This window comes from Nicotiana tabacum, chromosome 21 (genome assembly GCF_000715075.1).
Source record: "Nicotiana tabacum cultivar K326 chromosome 21, ASM71507v2, whole genome shotgun sequence".
Taxonomy (NCBI): Eukaryota; Viridiplantae; Streptophyta; class Magnoliopsida; order Solanales; family Solanaceae; genus Nicotiana; species Nicotiana tabacum.
Genome location: NC_134100.1, coordinates 85097529 through 85117512, shown reverse-complemented (window position 1 = coordinate 85117512; position 19984 = coordinate 85097529). Strand labels below are relative to the sequence as shown.

General features: G+C 35.7%; 2 protein-coding genes and 3 non-coding genes across 5 annotated transcripts; all 5 read right to left on the bottom strand.

Annotated features, from left to right (window-relative positions):
- Positions 1-5360: 5360 nt before the first annotated feature.
- Positions 5361-5444, bottom strand: LOC142175610 (small nucleolar RNA snoR77Y). Its single transcript, XR_012704713.1, has one exon. It is a non-coding gene; the product is annotated as a small nucleolar RNA snoR77Y (small nucleolar RNA).
- A 148-nt stretch (positions 5445-5592) lies between these two features.
- Positions 5593-5676, bottom strand: LOC142175609 (small nucleolar RNA snoR77Y). Its single transcript, XR_012704712.1, has one exon. It is a non-coding gene; the product is annotated as a small nucleolar RNA snoR77Y (small nucleolar RNA).
- A 57-nt stretch (positions 5677-5733) lies between these two features.
- Positions 5734-5888, bottom strand: LOC142175615 (small nucleolar RNA snoR2/U65). The gene has a single exon (XR_012704717.1). It is a non-coding gene; the product is annotated as a small nucleolar RNA snoR2/U65 (small nucleolar RNA).
- A 3905-nt stretch (positions 5889-9793) lies between these two features.
- Positions 9794-13196, bottom strand: LOC107826206 (small ubiquitin-related modifier 2). Its single transcript, XM_016653158.2, has 3 exons — positions 13039-13196; positions 10213-10362; positions 9794-10060 (listed from the first exon to the last, which is right to left on the bottom strand). The coding sequence occupies exons 1-3, from the start codon at positions 13111-13113 to the stop codon at positions 9995-9997; spliced, it is 291 nt and encodes a 96-aa protein (XP_016508644.1). The 5' UTR covers positions 13114-13196; the 3' UTR covers positions 9794-9994.
- Positions 13197-14674: 1478 nt separating this feature from the next.
- On the bottom strand, positions 14675-17718 carry LOC107826203 (clathrin coat assembly protein AP180-like). The gene has a single exon (XM_016653155.2). It carries the CDS (start codon positions 17066-17068, stop codon positions 14738-14740), a length of 2331 nt encoding a protein of 776 aa, XP_016508641.2. The 5' UTR covers positions 17069-17718; the 3' UTR covers positions 14675-14737.
- Between the last annotated feature and the right edge of the window lie 2266 nt (positions 17719-19984).

The following is a 19984-nucleotide window of genomic DNA, read 5'->3' as shown; positions in this document are numbered from 1 at the left end:
CTACTTCCAGTCAAGGTGAAGGACTGCAAGTCGTGGAAGCTATAGCAGCCACTCGTCCACAACCTCAAGGACAGCGGGAGTTTGGACTCAAAAGCATACCCCCACACACTAAGGATTGGTACAGGCGTTGTAGGCCAAAACATGTACATCCAGAAGCTGCTATTCATAATTGTCCCCTCCAAGCCAAGTACCAAGCAATTTGGAGAGGCATCTATGAGTTGGGGTTAAGTTATGTGTTCAAAAATACAGGGGATATAAATCTCAATCTAGTTTGGGAATTCTATGTCGGGTTTGATCCAAAGGATCCTAAATAACTAGTGCCGATTCGTGGACGGTTGATAGATTTTTCAACCACGACAATACGTAATTTATTATGTGCTCCGGATGTTCCTCAGTAGCCATTGGACTACTTCATCGCCCGTCCTACATATCGAGAGCTGAGACACACTCTTTGTGGTGTCAATTATGTGGCAGCTTGGGTTCGGGATAAGAAAACAAATCGGCACAGGAAATTCCCCAAGAAGAAGATGAGGGCAGAGGCTCAAGTATGGATGAAACTGATTAATACACGGCTCTTTCCTTGCAATCCTAACACGCTTATTAGCCGTGAGAGGACATGTGCGTTATATATCCTCATGACGGGTCATAGGGTGAATGTGGGTCATTTGATCTGCTACCAGATGTCTTTAGTGAGAACTAGCAAGAGGATCGATCGAATGCCACTTGAAAATATGTTAACTCAGTTCTTGAGACAAGAAGAGGTTGAAGAGGAAGCAGCTTTTGATCACATCATTGATCATCCCCTAAGACTAATGGACATTACAAGTATCCGGGTTAAGGAGAAGACTGTTATGCCATCGTTGACAAGTGTCGAGCACAATTCTCGTAATGATAGCTTTATGGCCCATTTATATGGGATGATGGATTTGTAGCTTCGGATCGGGGGACAGCCGGCCTCTACAGAGGAGAGGGACATATTGGGTGAGCGGTTCCCGCTCAATGCTCATGCTCAGTAGCTGGTTGGGCATCGTGATGGGTACAGACTCCCAGATGATGAGGATATCAACACACCTGAGCAGTACGAGGCTGAACCGGAGTAATCAGATGATGAGGATGAAGAGGATGAGGAGGAAGCACAAGATGAGGAGTGGTCAGCCTCAAAGGAGGAAGGCGATGACGCAGCTTGACCAGGGAGTTTTTTCCAACATCCTACTCATTCTTTCATGTTTTGTCAATTTATGTATGCACTGAGGGCATTGCATGTAATAAGTGTGGGCTGATAACTTGTAAATATTAGTTTTGTTTTAGTTATAATTTTTTAGTTAGGTTATACTTTTTAGATAGGTCGTCTTAGCCTTTTAAAAACAAAATTGAAAAAAAATAAATTGGACTCTTCTCGACGATGGATCTCCTAGACAGTTTTCATGAGGGAATTAAGTCTAAAAAAATCAAAAAAAAATTCTTATAGGTAGTGTAGTAATTCCCCCTTATTTTTTCTTTGTGTAGCAGTTCTTTTCTAAGGGTTTTTAGTTGAACCATGTGTAGTTAGTTTTAAATTAAGGACACCATGCAATCCTAACACGCTTATTAGCCGTGAGAGGACATGTGCGTTATATATCCTCATGACGGGTCATAGGGTGAATGTGGGTCATTTGATCTGCTACCAGATGTCTTTAGTGAGAACTAGCAAGAGGATCGATCGAATGCCACTTGAAAATATGTTAACTCAGTTCTTGAGACAAGAAGAGGTTGAAGAGGAAGCAGCTTTTGATCACATCATTGATCATCCCCTAAGACTAATGGACATTACAAGTATCCGGGTTAAGGAGAAGACTGTTATGCCATCGTTGACAAGTGTCGAGCACAATTCTCGTAATGATAGCTTTATGGCCCATTTATATGGGATGATGGATTTGTAGCTTCGGATCGGGGGACAGCCGGCCTCTACAGAGGAGAGGGACATATTGGGTGAGCGGTTCCCGCTCAATGCTCATGCTCAGTAGCTGGTTGGGCATCGTGATGGGTACAGACTCCCAGATGATGAGGATATCAACACACCTGAGCAGTACGAGGCTGAACCGGAGTAATCAGATGATGAGGATGAAGAGGATGAGGAGGAAGCACAAGATGAGGAGTGGTCAGCCTCAAAGGAGGAAGGCGATGACGCAGCTTGACCAGGGAGTTTTTTCCAACATCCTACTCATTCTTTCATGTTTTGTCAATTTATGTATGCACTGAGGGCATTGCATGTAATAAGTGTGGGCTGATAACTTGTAAATATTAGTTTTGTTTTAGTTATAATTTTTTAGTTAGGTTATACTTTTTAGATAGGTCGTCTTAGCCTTTTAAAAACAAAATTGAAAAAAAATAAATTGGACTCTTCTCGACGATGGATCTCCTAGACAGTTTTCATGAGGGAATTAAGTCTAAAAAAATCAAAAAAAAATTCTTATAGGTAGTGTAGTAATTCCCCCTTATTTTTTCTTTGTGTAGCAGTTCTTTTCTAAGGGTTTTTAGTTGAACCATGTGTAGTTAGTTTTAAATTGTAGGAGCAGAAACCACTGTGCTAGGAATTGAATTGCAGCGATATCTTTTAACTTTGCTATGCCTTAAGAATAATGAGTAATCTAGTTTTGATGTTTAGGCTCAATTTTTTACTCTAGATTAAATCGTAGATTCTTAAATTTGCTTAACTGCTTTGACTGGAGTATCGTGATAAAACCAATCCTGAATGAGTTATGTGCCAGTATGTGTAAGGTTTGTATGTATTATGTGCATTGCATTTGATGTCTAGAACTTGTCTCGTATGTGTGCAAAGCGAAATAATAGTCTTGTTAAGTCTAGGAAGTGATATGGGCATTTCTTTGTTGATCCAGATATATATAGTTTACCCGCCTAAAGGTTATGTAACGTAGTTAACCCCTTTGAGCCTATAATCCTATTTCTTTGGCAACCACATAATAAGCCTGACCCCTTTGTTTGAATTGACCATATATTTGAACCTTGTCACCTCTAATAAGCACTTGAATTGTGATGAATTATGTAAAAGTTAAAGTGTGGGGTGGTGGGTTGGCTTTTGAGTGGAACAAATAAAATAAGGAGAAAGGTGCACCGTTTTGAAAAATATATATCAATAAAAGCAACTTGGATTGAAGTAAAAAATAATTTTAAAAAAAAAAATATATATATATCAATAAAAGCCACTTGGATTGAAACAAAAAGAAAAAATATACATATAGTTGTATTGTATGAAAAATAATTCTTGATGGTGGTGGTTAGTGATGTAATTGTGCTTAAAAAAGTATGGGGTAATATACATTGAATTAAAGGTGGAGTTTTGGTTTGACATAAGTATGGGCTTGAGTGTTAAAGTATATGTATTAAAGTGCTTAAGAGAGGTGTAGTAACTTATATCCAAATGTATCATACCCGACCCGCAGCCCACATTACAATCAATTAAAGTCCTACTTGATCCTAGACTGAATGAGCTCGATTAGTAGAGTATTATACTACGGGCAAGCATATGGTGCATCATTTGTGGCATATGAATGTTATTTTTAAGAGCGAGTGAATTTTTTCTATCTTGAGTTCCTACGTTCTTAAAATTCATTGTGTGTGGAACTAAGCTATTTGTTGGGTAAGGGCACGTGATTCATAAATGAAAGATAATATCATTGACCTCCATTTAGAGTAAGTAAGTGAATTTGTGAATAAGGCGTGGTATTTGTGAGTCAAATCTTGAGATGAGAATGTTACACCTTTGGGCTTACTCTATTTTAAAGATTCATGGTGTGATGAGTTAAGGTAATTGCTTAAAAAGGTCGTGTCTATAAGTGTAGTTTGATTGCTCGAGGACGAACAATGTTTAAATGTGGGTAATGATATGTGGCTATAATTTCACATTTTAGTACATTATTTACCTTACATTTTATGTGTTTTCATGTTAAACTACACTTCATTTGCGCGTAATGAAGTCTATTTTAAGTGTAGATAAATTGCAGATAAAATTAGAGCAAAAGGAAGATTTAAAGAATAAAGTGTGCTCGAAAACTGTAGAAAGAAGAAAAAATGCATTAAGCAGTGAAAAGATGAAGAAGCTCGCGAGGCGACCCTTTGATCTCGCATGGAAGTCGGCGACGCGAGCCTCTGAGCTCGCGTAGGTGCAAGCGTCACGAAAGGTGAGGCGAGCTCGCGTAGGAGCTGGCGCCGCACAATATTAGGCGAGGTTCATCTCCTGTGGAGCCTCACGAGGCATGGTCTGAGGCGCGCTTACTCCAAATTTTGAAGGCTTATTTCGTCTCATAGTTTGACTAGGAGTTGGCCTATATCGTTTAGTTCTTTTCCTACACATATAAATAGACATTAAACACCACTTTTGAGTTTTGCGACCGGAGGCAAGAATAGCTCGAGGAACACCTTTACTAACAAGTTGGATGTTCACACAATTAATTACGTCATTTTCATTAGGTAATATTTAGTTAGTAAACATCCAACTTGTTAATTAAATATTATTGAATATAAATTGTGTGAATTTGTTCGAGTCTATTAGTTGTGCTTAATAGGTTAATTCCTTGTGAAATTCAACTTGTTAACCAGAATATATTTACATCGATCGCTTAATCCTTTTTATAAGATATAATTGGGCATGATCAAGAAATCACAACGCAAATCTAGAAAAAACTAATTCATTAATATATCATAAGATCCTCACTATATATTTTGTAATAGGATTTCTCTCGGGTTGTTATCATTAGTAGAGGGGGCAGATTGCTTAGGCTGATTGATTCATTCAATTTACATTTATTTATTTTACAGCTAATTTCGATAATAATTTATTTATTTTTGACAACTTATACCAAGTAATATCACATATACATATAAATTCAATTGTTATCCATTTTTCGGATAAACAATTCCTTATATACTTCAGGTTATATAATCATAATTTCTTTGAATGTGGTTTTCAAGAATTGGTCCATCTATTAATTGGATGCTCAATTATTTTGATTTAAGCATTTTGTACCGTGTATATTAGAGAAACTTTATACTTGTAGGATTAGCAAATACTTTTGAAGTACAATTTTAAAAATCTTACTGATGTCCTCGTTCAAACAAATTTTTCTTTGCTTGCCGACACGAAAACTAAAATAGAACAAATATTTAATTTTAACCAATATCTTCTTAGTGAAAATTTTAAGATTATTTTCTATCCCCAATATAGTTAATTAATGAATCGTCAAAATAAGGTAGCGTCATTGTTATATATATATATATAGTTCGTCCTAAACACATAGTAATTCGTAAAAAATACTATTATGTTTAAAACAATTAAACTTAAATCCTCATAATTAAAAAAAATAAAGAAGTCTCAGATAGTCGATCTGACATCAATGTAATATTCAGACGGTAATTCCAGATATCAAAATTTTCATCCTCATTGACTTCACTATACTATCTGCTTAAAAGAATATATTTTTTCAAAGGAAGTCTTAAAAATATACTACTAAAAATTAAGAAATATTTCTGCACATTTCATATGAAATAATTTTATATTGATCACTAAATCAGACTTAAATTCATGAAAAAATAATAAGGAAGCCTCAGATAGTAGATCTGACATCAATATTATGTTCAGACGGTAATTCCAAATATCAAAATTTTGATCCTCATTGGCTTCACTATAATAATCTCTTAAAAAATTATATAAATAAAGCCATAATTTTAAATAAAAATAAATGTAATCGCACAAAACGGCTCCGCGGAAAAACCAAATATTCATCCACAGATTCCTATCAAAATGCGAAGCGTTAATAAAACTTGATGTCGGTCCGATCATAGCATCGCCGGTCACTGCTACTTTTTTGCTACCGCCGACGTGGCATCGGACCAAGTAAATAATTAGCAATTATAAAACTTCAGAGACAATCGAAGAAGAAAAACCTTCAGATATCCGACTACTAAAATCTTAAATCCTAAATCCTAAAACCCATAAAAGCAAAAATAGAGAAAGGAGATGATGAACTGGAAGGTGAATCGAATGGAGTTTAAATAGATAAGTGTGGTTATGTTTACGAAACCTAATTTTGTGGGCTAGTCTGCATTTAGGCCCATCATTTGAATGGGCTGACTTTCAAAATTGGGGATTAAGGGGCGATTGACATGAATGGCCCCGTAAGTGACTAGTTAGAATGTCTCCAAAAATTAGCGGTATTTAAAAAATGACCCTTGAACCCCCAAACAATTATTGCTCTTCAAAGTTTTTCTACCAGATTGGTAAAGTTTATGTTATTTTTATTTTATCTATATGTCAAGTTGTTTATCAAATTCTATCCAGTTGGTATGATTTTGTGCTTCAAGAATTTTTCTAATGGATTGGCAGAGTTTATGATATATTTACTCTACATATCTATTAAATTGTTCATCGAAATCTAGCGGATTACCATAAATTTGTTAGGTTGTTTTAACAAAACATTCTTCGAATTTATAATTTCAATGAGCTTCCAAATACCAATACAAATAACCCTCACCAATTTAGTCAAATATCAAATAAAAAATCCATTTTGTTATTCGATAGTTTTTAAGGTCCAACAATAGAGTTTTGAACTTTTTATAGTAAATCACTAAATTGGTATTTGAACTAAAAAAATTAAACTTAAATTATCAACATTCAAACGATTTTAACAGTAATAGATCATTAACATTCTATTTTCTACTACCAAATAAGAATTTCAAGCTTTAAATAGTGAAGACTATGGAGTTTAAGTTAAAAGCAGATACATTTTCCTAAGACGGTCAATAATGGTAAAAATAACACGTGCTAGCCAGTTTTCGGACTGATAATTCAAAAATAACCAGCATTTGCAAAGTCATTAAAAATAGCCACTATTTTACTGCAACACGGACCGTTCCAGCATAATATACTGGAGATTGATGTATCTGTATATGAACTTCTAGCCTATTATGCTCGATTATGGAGCTCATGCGTATAAACTTTCAGCATATTATATTGGAACTCCAACATATTGTGAAATTCTAGCTTATTATGCTGGAATCTCATAAGTAAAAAATTTGAACTTCGGCATATTATGCTGAAATTTTTTCGGATTTTTAAGGGTGTTTTTTTCAGATTTTATCTTTACATGAAAAAATGGCTAAATTTTGATTACTTTTGAAACTGTGACTATTTTTCAATTACCACTTATAAATCTGGATATTTTTGAATTTCTGGGGATATTCCACCGAGACCAGTCCCATTGAGGGACATGACATGCAATTTTAGCCACTTTTAGGGCTGTTTAAAATATAAGCAGAATTTGTAATGTATTAATATATAGCCACAACTTCAAAAAAAAAAAAGAAAAAAAAAAAAGCAAAGACCTGCTTCTTCGAAGTTCAGTTTTTATCATTCAAACATCAAACCACAGTCCGGGCAGTTTGAATTGCAATGTTATGATAAACCATGAAAGCAGTGCAACAATAATTTTCTATACCATGATAATTCAAGTTTTTACCGTGTTTTTGACTTGATAAGTTAGGTAGTTCAATTGTGACACCAATGAGAATTAAACTCATGCACTGAATTATAAGGGGAAATGCACGGTTAGCCACTAATTAGAGTTGTATTACTCTTAAGCTACTGTTTAAAATTTATTTACTCTTTAGTCAATGCTTTAATAAACTTTTATCCATGCGGACGAAAATACTCCTGTGCTAGACATGGTGTCCTTAACTTCATGAGTGTTGTGTAAATATTAAGGACAAAGTGTTCTGAATTTGCACCTTCTATTGTTAAACTTTAGGACCTCATGTCCTTAACTTCATATGTGCAGTGTAAATGTTAAGGACATGGTGTCCTTAACTTCATGTGTGCAGTGTAAATGTTAAGGACATAGTGTCCTTAACTTTACGAGTGTTGTGTAAATATTAAGGACATGGTGTCTTTAATTTCATGAACGCTGTGTAAACTTTAGGACATCGTGTCCTTAACTTCATATGTGCAGTGTAAATGTTAAGGACATGGTGTCTTTATCTTTATGAGTACTATCTAAATATTAAGGACATGGTGTCCTTAACTTCACGAGTGTTGTGTAAATATTAAGGACAATGTGTCATGTATTTGCATCTTCCGTTGTTAAACTTTAGGACATCATGTACTTAACTTCATATGTGCAGTGTAAATGTTAAGGACATTGTGTCCTTAACTTCATGTGTGCAGTGTAAATGTTAAGGACATAATGTCCTTAACTTCATGAGTGTTGTGTAAATATTAAGGACATGATGTCCTTAATTTCATGAGTGTTGTGTAAATATTAAGGACAAAGTGTCATGTATTTGCACTTACTGTTGTTAAACTTTAGGACATCATGTCCTTAACTTCATGAGTGCATATTAAGGACAAAGTGTCATATATTTGCACCTACTATTGTTAAACTTTAGGACATCATGTCCTTAACTTCATGAGTGCATATTAAGGACAAAGTGTCATATATTTGCACCTACTATTGTTAAATTTTAGGACATCATGTCCTTAACTTCATGAGTGTTGTGTAAATATTAAGGACACCATGTCCTTAATATTTACACAAACACTCATGAAGAAAGGATAAAAGCGTCTTTTTGTATTAATTTTAATAGAGTAGTGGCTATTTTTGCTCATCATTAAAAATGCTGGATAAAAACTAAATACCACATTAAAAAGTGGCTACCCCACGCCATTTCCACGAATTATAATGGAATATTATCACTTTTAGCTCGCGTCAGAAACTATTTATATTCGGTAGCCGAAAAAGTATATAAAATTTGTATAATTTTTGTATATGACATACAGAATGTATATATATACAAAAAATATAATTTTTTCGGCTATTATTTGAGAGATTTTCCTAATTATTATAATCTCTCAACAACATGAAGGTTCCTCAAAGAATGACTAATAAGGAAATATATTCGTTTATTTTTAATGGTCAGTGTGGTATTGTGTTACATGGAGCATTACAATTGAAAAGTTTGCTAGCACTACTACCATAATTTTGCTACTGATAAGGCAATATAGATGCATGTATGGTTGAATAAATATTTGGTGAAAAGGTTGCATGATAATGCCTACAACAAGAAGCAATCTTAAGTAATGATCTTATACTAATTCTTTTGATGCTTTATAACTACATAAATGAATGCCGCTTATACAAAGAAAGACCATGATTAGCGACACAAAATAACATATCAAATCAAGGACTCCTTAAGCGCTTAGCAAAAAAGAAATAAGCAACTTAATAGTCAAAAAAATGATTAAAATTGACTGAAGAGAGGACTATTACCCCAACGAACCTGCTGTAGTTTCAAAGAATCAAAGAACACGAATAGAAGTTCTAAAACAAACCTTTTTTCTTGGAAAAATAGAGAAATCAACAAGTGGCACATGAGATATCACTGAGGGCCAGTAATGCACAGTATAAAAAACGGTGAATAATAAGTTTGTCCTTCTACTCTTCCCCACTTAAATATCAGGTTTTTTTATCCGGGGCAAGTTCAAACATGTGACAGACACCTAACTCACACCTTTTGCCACTAGATCAAAGCCTTGGTACTAGTTCTAAAATAAACCACCATTAAGATTAAAAGCCTGAGATATGGACCAAACTGCGATATACGTACAAGGTGCAAAGCAGGTTACACTGGCCACTGGAGCTTCTTCTTGTCACCAAGGTACCGATTTTTCGTGGGAGTTGATGGAGGGGGTTATTTAAAACAAACCAAGACTTTGGATTCATGTCATCTTTAGAAAACTAAACGGTTAAGGAAGTAATGACTTTCATATCAAGTTTTACAGTAGTGATTAAGTACAGCCGAGCTGGTCAACATAAAGCAAACATGATCACGTTCATTACACTCAACACGCCCTAAAAGTTGAACACCCTACATTTCACCAAGTCCATTGTCCATACCACCTTGAAACACACATTAAGTCTAGGTCCAAAGAAACAGCAAAGGAGACTCAAAGAATTGTGCCTCCAGTTTGATGCAACATCGCATCAATTTCATCACCATCTTCCATCTCCAGCTGCAGAAGGGAGGAAAATTGTAAGGAAAAAAGATAATTAAAACAATTGTGAAGCACAATATCAAGCAAATACATGGGTCTTTCTTTGGTATTCTCTTGTTTGTATTTGTGTGTGCACATTTGGGGGCTTGGTTTTTTGGGGGGAGAGAGACCTCATCTGGTGTCTGTTCTGCTCTAAGACGACGACCATCAAACAAGAAAGCAATTGAATTGAAATCCACTGATTGTCGGTCACAATAAGCATTCATCAGCTTCTTCAGCTGGGTGCTTCTTTTGATCCTAAAGAAGACTTCATTCCCATCCTGAAACCAAAAAAAAAGCCAAATATATAATTTCCTCATCATTTTTCCCCCTTTTCATTAAAACATGCAAAAGCTCATTTTTCCAGAAAATCATAATGAGAAGCACATCATCCTAATAACAGCAAGGAATGGACAGAAACAAAAGATAAGACAAAGAAAGAAAAAGGTTTACTACTAATTGTTGCATCAAGTATGCATCAGAATCAACACACAACTGCATAAAATTTCGTGTTTGTATAGCCAGAATGAAATGTATATAGCCAAAATGAAAGATTTTATGGAGTAGCAACAGAAAGTAAATTCCAGAGCTCAAGAAGGAAGTAGGTATAGCCCAGGTTATTGTCTTATCATGAAGAAAAAATGCCACATGCAAATACTATTGGTGTTTACAATCCCCGATCACCAAATCCACGTAAACAAATTCCCAATTCCAGGTTGACTTTCTGAGTCAAGCAGCAGATCAGATGACTTGATAACAACTTCAACTAATACAAGATAGTTAATGCAAGCATTACAAAAGTCTGCCATTGATGACTAAGCCATCAATTGCATTATCTTTTGCATTGATGAAAAGACTGGTCTTTAAATCTTGAGAAAAGGTAATATACCTCAATCAAACATGAAAAATACAGGGGCTTCCTCTGAGTTTAAATACTTTTCTGAGACAATATACTAAACATGAACAGTTAAATTTTCTTACAGACAACGAATATAACATTACAAATCTTTTGCATCACATTAATGTTAAGGTAGACCAAGATATCTTGGTTTAGCATTGATGAAAAAAATACCAGTAAATAAACCTCGACAAAAGATAATGTGCCTCCATCCAGCGTGACAAATATAGGGGGCTTTCTCTGAGTTCAAGAACTTCTCTGATACAGCATATACTAATTTACTAAATATGTACATTTCAATTTTTTTAACAGAAACTCATAAAGCATTAGCATCATTTCGGTTTAAACCTTGATATTCCAAGATAAGCAATTAGAGAGAGAGTGTGTGTACATTTTTTTATAAGCTAGAAATACTGAGGGCCAATCGCTGATGATTAAAAGCTAAAAAACTGGACCCCCCCCCCCCCCCCAACTCTTCTCCACTAAAATACGAGGCTTTTGCCTGCGGCGACATTCGAACCCGTGACGTGCGCCTAATCCACATATCACATGTTGCTCCCTTACCACAAGACCAAAGCCCTGGGGGCAGATAAACAATTAGGATACAGAAATAGAATTTTTCTTTCTTTTTCTTCTTTTCGGGTTGGGGTTAGGGGGTGGGGTGAATTTTCAATTTTCTAGTCGAGTCAAGTTCAGATGATGCTGCTCAAATGAGTGATTAAAGTTTTTCAACAATGTAGCCACCAGTGTTTTAAAAGGCGTGAGCGTAAGGCGAGACGTTTTACATATGCCTCAGCAAAGCGTAAGCCCCGAGGCACGGGGCGTAAGCCCCATAGGTATTTAATTTTTAATATTTTATAAAATAATATAATGACAGTAAATATTTATAAACATGTAAAATTGCATAAAAATTGAAGAAAACTATAAATATGTGAAATATATATATAGGCCTCATCCCCACAAAAAACTAGTCAAACAATCTATTATACGCTACTTACAAGCAATGTTTTAAAAGGCGGGGGCGTGAGACGGGACGTTTTACTTGATATGGGACGAGGCGTAAGCCTAGAGACGGGGGTTTGGGGTGGGAGGGGGGTGGGGGGAAGGGGCGTGAGACCCATGGATCTTTAAAAATTTTAATTTATAAATTAATAAAATAACATAATATCACAAAAAATATAAAATATAAATTAAAAGTTAAAAATTAAAGGAACTCATAGAAAAAAATATCTAGCATGATTCTTAAGTATAACTAATGCATACAAATCACGTATGACGTCTTTAACTTTCAAATAATTAAAAACTTACAATTTCTTTAAAAAAATAATCAAACTCCACATTTTACCTTCCTAAAAGTAAATAATTAATAAAATCTTATTAGTACGATAATTAAAATATTACTCCTTCATGAATAAATACAAATTAGTTTAAGATATCAAATTAATAAAAGTGTATAACAAGGAGGGACAAATGAACTAAGACACGACCAATAACAAGTGAAGATATAAATTCGCAATACTATGTCTCATTATTAGAGTTATGCTCAAGCTTCATATTTATATCGATGAATAAAACTTTTATCATTAATTTGTTAAATAATTTTGAAGGTCAACGATATTAATTAGGAAATTCGACACGTGATTTGCGTTAGAACTGCCAGGCGAGCCCCGAGCGTCGGGCGTTAGACGTGTTTAGGGCGCACAGTCGGGCGCTTGGGGCGTAAGCCTCACAGAACTAAGCCCCATACATGAGCCCCGGGCGTTTTGCAAGTGCCCCACCCAGGGGCGAGCCCCAGAAATGCCTTTTAAAACACTGGTAGCCACACACAATCATAGAATGACAGTAAAAATTCCATGGAACCCTAAAAAAGGCCTAATCCATCAATTAATTACTAAATAAATCCCAAAATCGACATCTATTATGCTATATTCAGGCTCATAAAAAACGAATTCAATGTTCAAATATAGTTCAAAAGTTCAAATAGGGTACCAAAGCAAACCCTAATTAACTCATACGAGGGACTACTGAGGAAAGAGGAGATAACAGAAAAGAAGAAGACCTGGCCTTTGACTTTGAGATTGATGTGAGCAGCCTGATCGCCGGCGGGCTTCTTGTCTTCTTCTGCTCCCGACATTGTTCGTTTCTCCTACTCTATCTCTGCCAAAGGAAAAAAGTAAGATTTTTCTAATTGATAGTTCTGACTCTATGATGATTTAATAGACTAGAAGTTAAAGGGTTTGTTTCGAGAAGGACAAGAAGTTGAAGGGTTTCATTTGTAAAGAGTTTAGGATTAAGATTTTTAAATGAAAAATGAAGTCTAAGTTTAAAAAAATTATCAATGTACTTGACCATCTAATTGGTGTGAATGCAAGGAAATGCTCACCATGGAATCACTTAAAATATGCATCAAATTTAAAATGGGATCAAAATATTAATCATGAATCTTAATGCTCTTATGGTTATGTCCAAAATAGTCCCTTAAATATATTCCTAAGGAGTTTAGGTCCTTTAAATTTACCAAAAGTTGCGGTCTCTATGGAACGAAGAGGTGCCTATGGGGGAATCGATGTTGTGATGCATACGGAGATAGAGACATTCTGAGAGGTTGATCGTGACAGGTCTGGCGAAGGGTAGAGGTAGGTCAAAGAAGTACTGGAGAGAGGTGATTAGGCATGTTATTGTTTCAGCTTACCGAGGACATAACCCTCGATAGGAAGGTGTGGAGGTCGAGAATTAGGGTTGAAGGTTGACAGGTTGACATGAGTTTCTCCTAGGCTTACTGGTAGTAATAGTACTATTCTTGTATTTTCTTATTCCTGCTTCTTTCTTATTACACATTGTGTCATTCGCTTCCGTTACCCTATTAACTTGTTGTTGCTATTGTTTGTTGCTTTATTGGTCTATCATAGGCTTAAGTTATGCGTACACATTATCCTCACATACCCTATTTGCGATATTATATTGGATTTGTTATTTTTGTTGTTGTAATTTACCAAAAGTGAATACTTTTTGTCTTCATTGTTTAATATTTAATAAATTTAGTTGTTCAACAGGAATTGTAAGAAAAACAAGATTTAACCAAAAACACACGAATTCTTATCAAATTCTAAAAACACCCAACACCAAGAATTGCAATAGGCACTAGAAATAGATCAAAAATAGTGGAAACTTTTTTAGGGGTGCAGGTGAAGGATGGGATGGGGTGTTTGGGGTTGGGGAGGAGACAATCATCGTGAAATGCCACTCATGAAACTTATTTTTTCTACTCCCACCAAGAAAGTTAATTTCTTGATTTTTAAAGAACTTGTTTTCTTAGAGAAACCAACCAAACATGAGAAATTGGAAAACATTTTCTGAACTCCACACCAATCACACCCTTAATATAGAACATTGTATATCTGTGACCGGGCTATTTATATTTAGGGTGTTTCGACAATATTTGATTGAAGTTGAAAAAAAAAGATCTTTAGAAGTTTATGTTGAAAAATAGTGCTTTTTGAAGTAAAAGGCTTGAATGGTTGTTTCAGACCATTTGATTAAACTACTAGTAAATTTGTTAAGTGAGACAATTCATTTGATAGTTAAAATGTTTCGAGGATTACATTTAAATTGATTGATTTTTGAGCCATTTTTTACAAACTAGATGCACGGAGTAAGCTGATCAGAAAATGGTGTCATGCTGGAAAGGAGGAGAATTAACAAAAAGCAAAAATGTAAACATAACAACAAGATTTATTCATTTTACACACGTATATAAATCAAGTCATATGTTTTGCTATGATCTTGTTTTGGTTCTGCAACCATAACTGTTGTTCATGCAACAAATTCTGCTCATTCGGGATGCCATTAAACATCTGATCACTACTTGAAAACGTCGCGAATGGATCCTCCACACTACTCTGCACTGCCCCTGAAGTTGGATTCTGAGCACTAAAAGTTGGAGTTGCTTGGAATGTAGGTGCTGGAGTTGATGATGAGAACATGTCAGTAGACGTCGGAAATGTAAACGGAGCATTGGTGGCCATAGTCGGGTACGTGGCAGTGGCAGTGGTGGTAGCAGTGGTGACCGGTACCATGGCCAAGTCCATTGATGTATCTTGTAAAAAAGGATTGTAGTGTTGAGCTGTTGGCAAAACTGGATCTTGAGTATACATATTTAGCCCATTATTTGGAGGTGGCAAGTTCAAGGACAGATTCTGATCATTCCAAAAGTTGTTTGTACTAGGTGTATATTGTGAATTTTGGCCACCATTTGGAAACATTGGCATTGGATTCTGATTATACAATTCGTCCAAGGTGGTGAAGTTGAAGCTGTTAACGCTGTTCGTTGTACTAGGCATGGATTGTGTCGATTGTGCTTGTGGAATATTTTCGAATAGTACCAATTCCCAGCCATTGCTTGAAGAAACCTCTTCAGTTGATGATCCTTTTGCTTCATTTGTTGGCGCGTTTTCTTGTCCTTGTTCTGGGAACGCGTTGAAAGATGCTGATGGTGTTATCATCGCCTCAGTAAACAACCCTTTTGCTTCATTTCTAGGCAAATGTTCAGGTTTTGGTTGTTCAGGGAACGCGTTGAAAGATGTTGATGGTATCGCCTCAGTTAACACGAGTTCCCATTCTTTTGCTGAATTAGAATCTAATGATGGATTCTGTTTATGCTCTTGTTGATGTGCAGCTTTTTCCTTGTTGATTTCTTGATCTTTCACTGCCTCCTGCTTTTGTTGTTTATCCTCTTCTTGTTTTCTGTCGTCGTCTTCATCATATCCTTGCCAATCTGGTAAGGATACAAGATCAACCATTGAATTTGACACAGGCAATGAATGAGTAGACCCCGTATCGTCCTTCTCATGCAACTGCTTCTCAAATTGAATATCCGAATAGGCCTCCAAATCAATCGAAATATTGGCTGGACTCTTCCATGTTTCGGTTGCACTTATTAGATCTTCTAATGATGTGCAACGCGAATCAACACCAGAATTAATACTCCTCTCCGAGTATGGCTCTGTCGTTTCTGTGGCCATTGAAAATTCAGATTGTCCGCCATAACTATCACGTTTGCTGCTCGTCGTCCTCGTTGAACCACCAGGTCCCGGAAGAAGCAAATGTGGTTTGCTTTGTGTATGTGCTGGAAATGAAGATTGATCTTTGAGAAATTCTTGTAATGTTTCAATCAATTCCTCTGATATAGTTTGTACACTTGGATATTCTGATGTCCTGCCAACTCCAATACTTTTACAAACAGAATAAAAAGCACCAATTTCTTCAAATTGCTTTGCTGCTTTGACACAAGTTTGGAATGCATTTACACATGATTGATATGGTAAATGGAAAAAACTATCAAGAACAAGAGCAAGCCCATCTGATATATCTTTGTAAAGATCAAAACTTTCTTGAACAACAGCATATAAAGCAATTTGGACAAGACGATTCGTCTTAGCTGCCCCTGTTGGCCTTGTAGCAATTGCTCTTTCAATCAATCGTTGCCAATACGAGATCTTATCAAGCAGCATTACTGGTTTCATGTCACGAACGGGCTCATCACCCCTTCTTCGACTACTCATACTAGTCCTATAATGGCTGCTAGAATTTTCTCTTTCGCGATTATTATACCTTCTTTGAAGCTTACCAGTAAGGAAACAATCCAAACGCTCGTCAAGATACAGAGCAAACGTACGAACAAAAGCTGTGAAATCCCATGGACTAGAATTGGAATCATCGCGGAAGCTAGAGAGGTTGAGAATCTTGGCCCCTCGTTTCATGGCATGAAGAACTTCTCGAGGGAAATAAGGATCACCATCTTGGAAAATTCTTAGGACAAGCATCAACGATTTAAGGGCAACGATCCAATTCCTCGTTCTACCAATACGTTTGCCAATGGCACGAGCACAGGCAGCTGCATAGGCTTTGTTGGAGGAGACAAGTTTGATGACTTCTTGAACACATCGATCATCGACAGGCACATCATCATGTGTGGTGGCTTTCAGCACAGCAACTTCAAGGGTTGAGGAAGTATTGCTTGCAACTTTTGCAAGGCTAATGCTTGTTTGATCTTTTACTGCACCAATTGCCTTCTTTAGCTTGCTTGGCATATTTCTTTAAATCACTACCTCAGAGGCAACCGTTGATTCAACTTGGATTTTCTTGATTCAAATACAGAATGTGTATAACCAATTTGATCACATTGGCATTTACAAAAAGGCAATTATGATCACCAAGTGAAAAAACACAAGAAAAAAGAATGACCCTTTTGTTTGAAGAGGATGGGGTTCTTGGATTGTCAACTTTTTTGGGATCTTGATAAAAGAGATTGTAAAAAGAACTGCTCTTTGGATTCAAGATTGATGAAAAGTGAGTGAGAGAGAGAGAAGTTAGTTGAAAAAGTAGTTGGAAAATTCTTTCTTTTTTTTCTTTCTCTCTGAATTAGTTTGGTTAATGCAGTTTACTTCTGTTGTGAAAAATGAGAGAGCTTCCTTGAATTTCTCTCAGCCTAACATTATAGTGTGCAGACGTGACCAACACTAAAAAGCCATTAACACTCACAGCCATACACGTAGATTATGAGATTATACCAAAAGAGTGGGAGAAATTTAAAAAAAAAAGAGCTAGAAGAAACGAAAAAGAGATCAAAGGAACATGTTATAGTGAACGTGCGGAGCATTCATGTGAATCTCTGATTATAATATGAAAATTGAACTAATTAATCAGCTGCTCATTGTAGATTTCCAAAAAAAAAAAAAAAAAAAAACAGTCTGGTGCACAAAATATTCTGCATTCATGCAGGGTCCGAAAAATGGCCGCACCCTAAGGGGTGTAATGTAGACAACATACTATAATACAAGCATTAGTGGTTGCTTCCACTGCTCGAACCCGTGACTTATAGGTGAAGACAATTGTTGATTCGAGTTCTAAATCATAAGATGACCTTTTGGGTCATCACAATCTCCACCTCTAAAACAACCGTTCGTAGGGAGGGTCTAATTGCCTTCTATAGTGAGTCTATCCAGCGCGATTCAGGATTAATCTAGCCAATAAATTTCAGATACTGTATAATTAAACCAAAGAAGCTAACATATTGAGTAATTATCATCACATGATGATCTTTTATCTTATTCTTATATCATTTGTAGACCAAGATAATGACAATACTAACTGATCCTAGAACTATAACTATAGCTCTAATATAGTATAAATACGTTACCATACAAATTCTGAAGGGAGTCTTGGAACAACGGTAAAGTTGTCTTCATGTGATCTGTAGGTTACGAGTTCGACCCGTGAACGCAGTCGCTAATGTCTTGCATTAGGGTACGCTGTCTACATCACGCTTCTTGGAGTGCGACCTTTTTCCGGACTCCGCGTGAACACAGAATGCATTGTGGAGCGGGTTGCCTATAAGTAACGTAACCATACAAAATTTGTAACACATGAAAATTAATTGGGTACAAATTTAGGTATACACTTGGCTGATAAATCATGTAGTATCAAGTACTAAGAAAGATATAAAATGAGCAACTATATAATTAATCAGATCTAAATATTCTTTGAATACATTTGTTTTGTTATAAAATAAAAGTAACTTAGTAAAACATGAACAAGACATGTTATGAAATAAAAGCAATTTAGTAAAACATGAACAAGAAATGGAGATAGAGAGAATGAAGAGATTTTCTTCTTCAATTGTGTGTATTTTTCTATCTATTATAAGGCCTTTATATAGGCATGAAAAGTGAAGAAACATATGTCATTTAATATGTCATTAATAATAGAAATATGTCATTGAATATGTCATTAAGCATTTGAGAAGATCATGGAGGAAGAGTATACATCCACCATAATTTATTTTTTCTTATAACACTCCCCCTTGGATGTCCATAGATAATGTGTCTCGTTAAAACCTTATTAGGAAAAAACACTATGTCAAAAAAATCCTAGTGAAGGAAAAAGAGTACACATGTTTAGAAATACGCATTTTGGCTGCCTCTTTAAAAATCTTGCAAGGAAAACCCAGTGGGACAAAACCGTGTAAGAAAAAAGAGTACAACGCGTATTAACTCCCCCTGATGAGAGCATCAATTCACATCCTTGAACCTTCGCATCCCAATCTTGTACACTAGTTTCTTGAAGGTTGACGTCGGTGAGATTTCGTGAACAAATCAGCCATATTATTACTTGAACGGATCTATTGCACATTGATATCACCATTCTTTTGAAGATCATGTGTGAAAAATAACTTTGGTGAAATGTGCTTTGTCATATCCCCTTTTATGAATCCTCCCTTCAACTGGGCTATGCATGCTGCATTGTCTTCATACAAAATTGTGGGTAGTTTGTCACACTTCAAACCACATTTATCTCGAATAAGGTGTATTATAGACCTCAACCATACACATTCTCAACTTGCTTCATGAATAGCAATTATCTCAGCATGATTAATTGAAGTAGCCACGATTGATTGCTTAGTCGATCGTCAAGATATGGCAGTGCCTCCATATGTAAACACATAGCCTGTTTGAGATCAAACCTTTTGTGGGTCATATAAATACTCAGCACCGGCATAACTAACAAGATCAGGACTGCAATTATTTCCATAAAATAATCTCATATCGGTAGTCCCTTTTAGATACCGCAATATGTGTTTGATTCCATTCCAATGTCTCCTTGTAGGAGCAGAGCTATATCTTGTTAAGACATTAACTGAAAAAGTTATGTCAGACCTTGTAATGTTAGAAAGATACATTAGTGCACCAATTGCACTAAGATATGGTACGTCGGGGTCAAGAAACTCTTCATTATTTTCATGAGGTCGAAATGGATGTGCTTTATCCATATAAAATAGCTTTAAAATTATTTTAGTGTATGTTTATTGATGGACAAAAATTCTATCTTTCATATACTCAATTTGTAGACAAAGACAAAATTTTGTCTTTCCAAGATCTTTCATTTCAAATTCTTTCTTTAAATAGTCTACTACTTTAGGAAGCTCTACTGCTTTAGGAAGCTCCCTA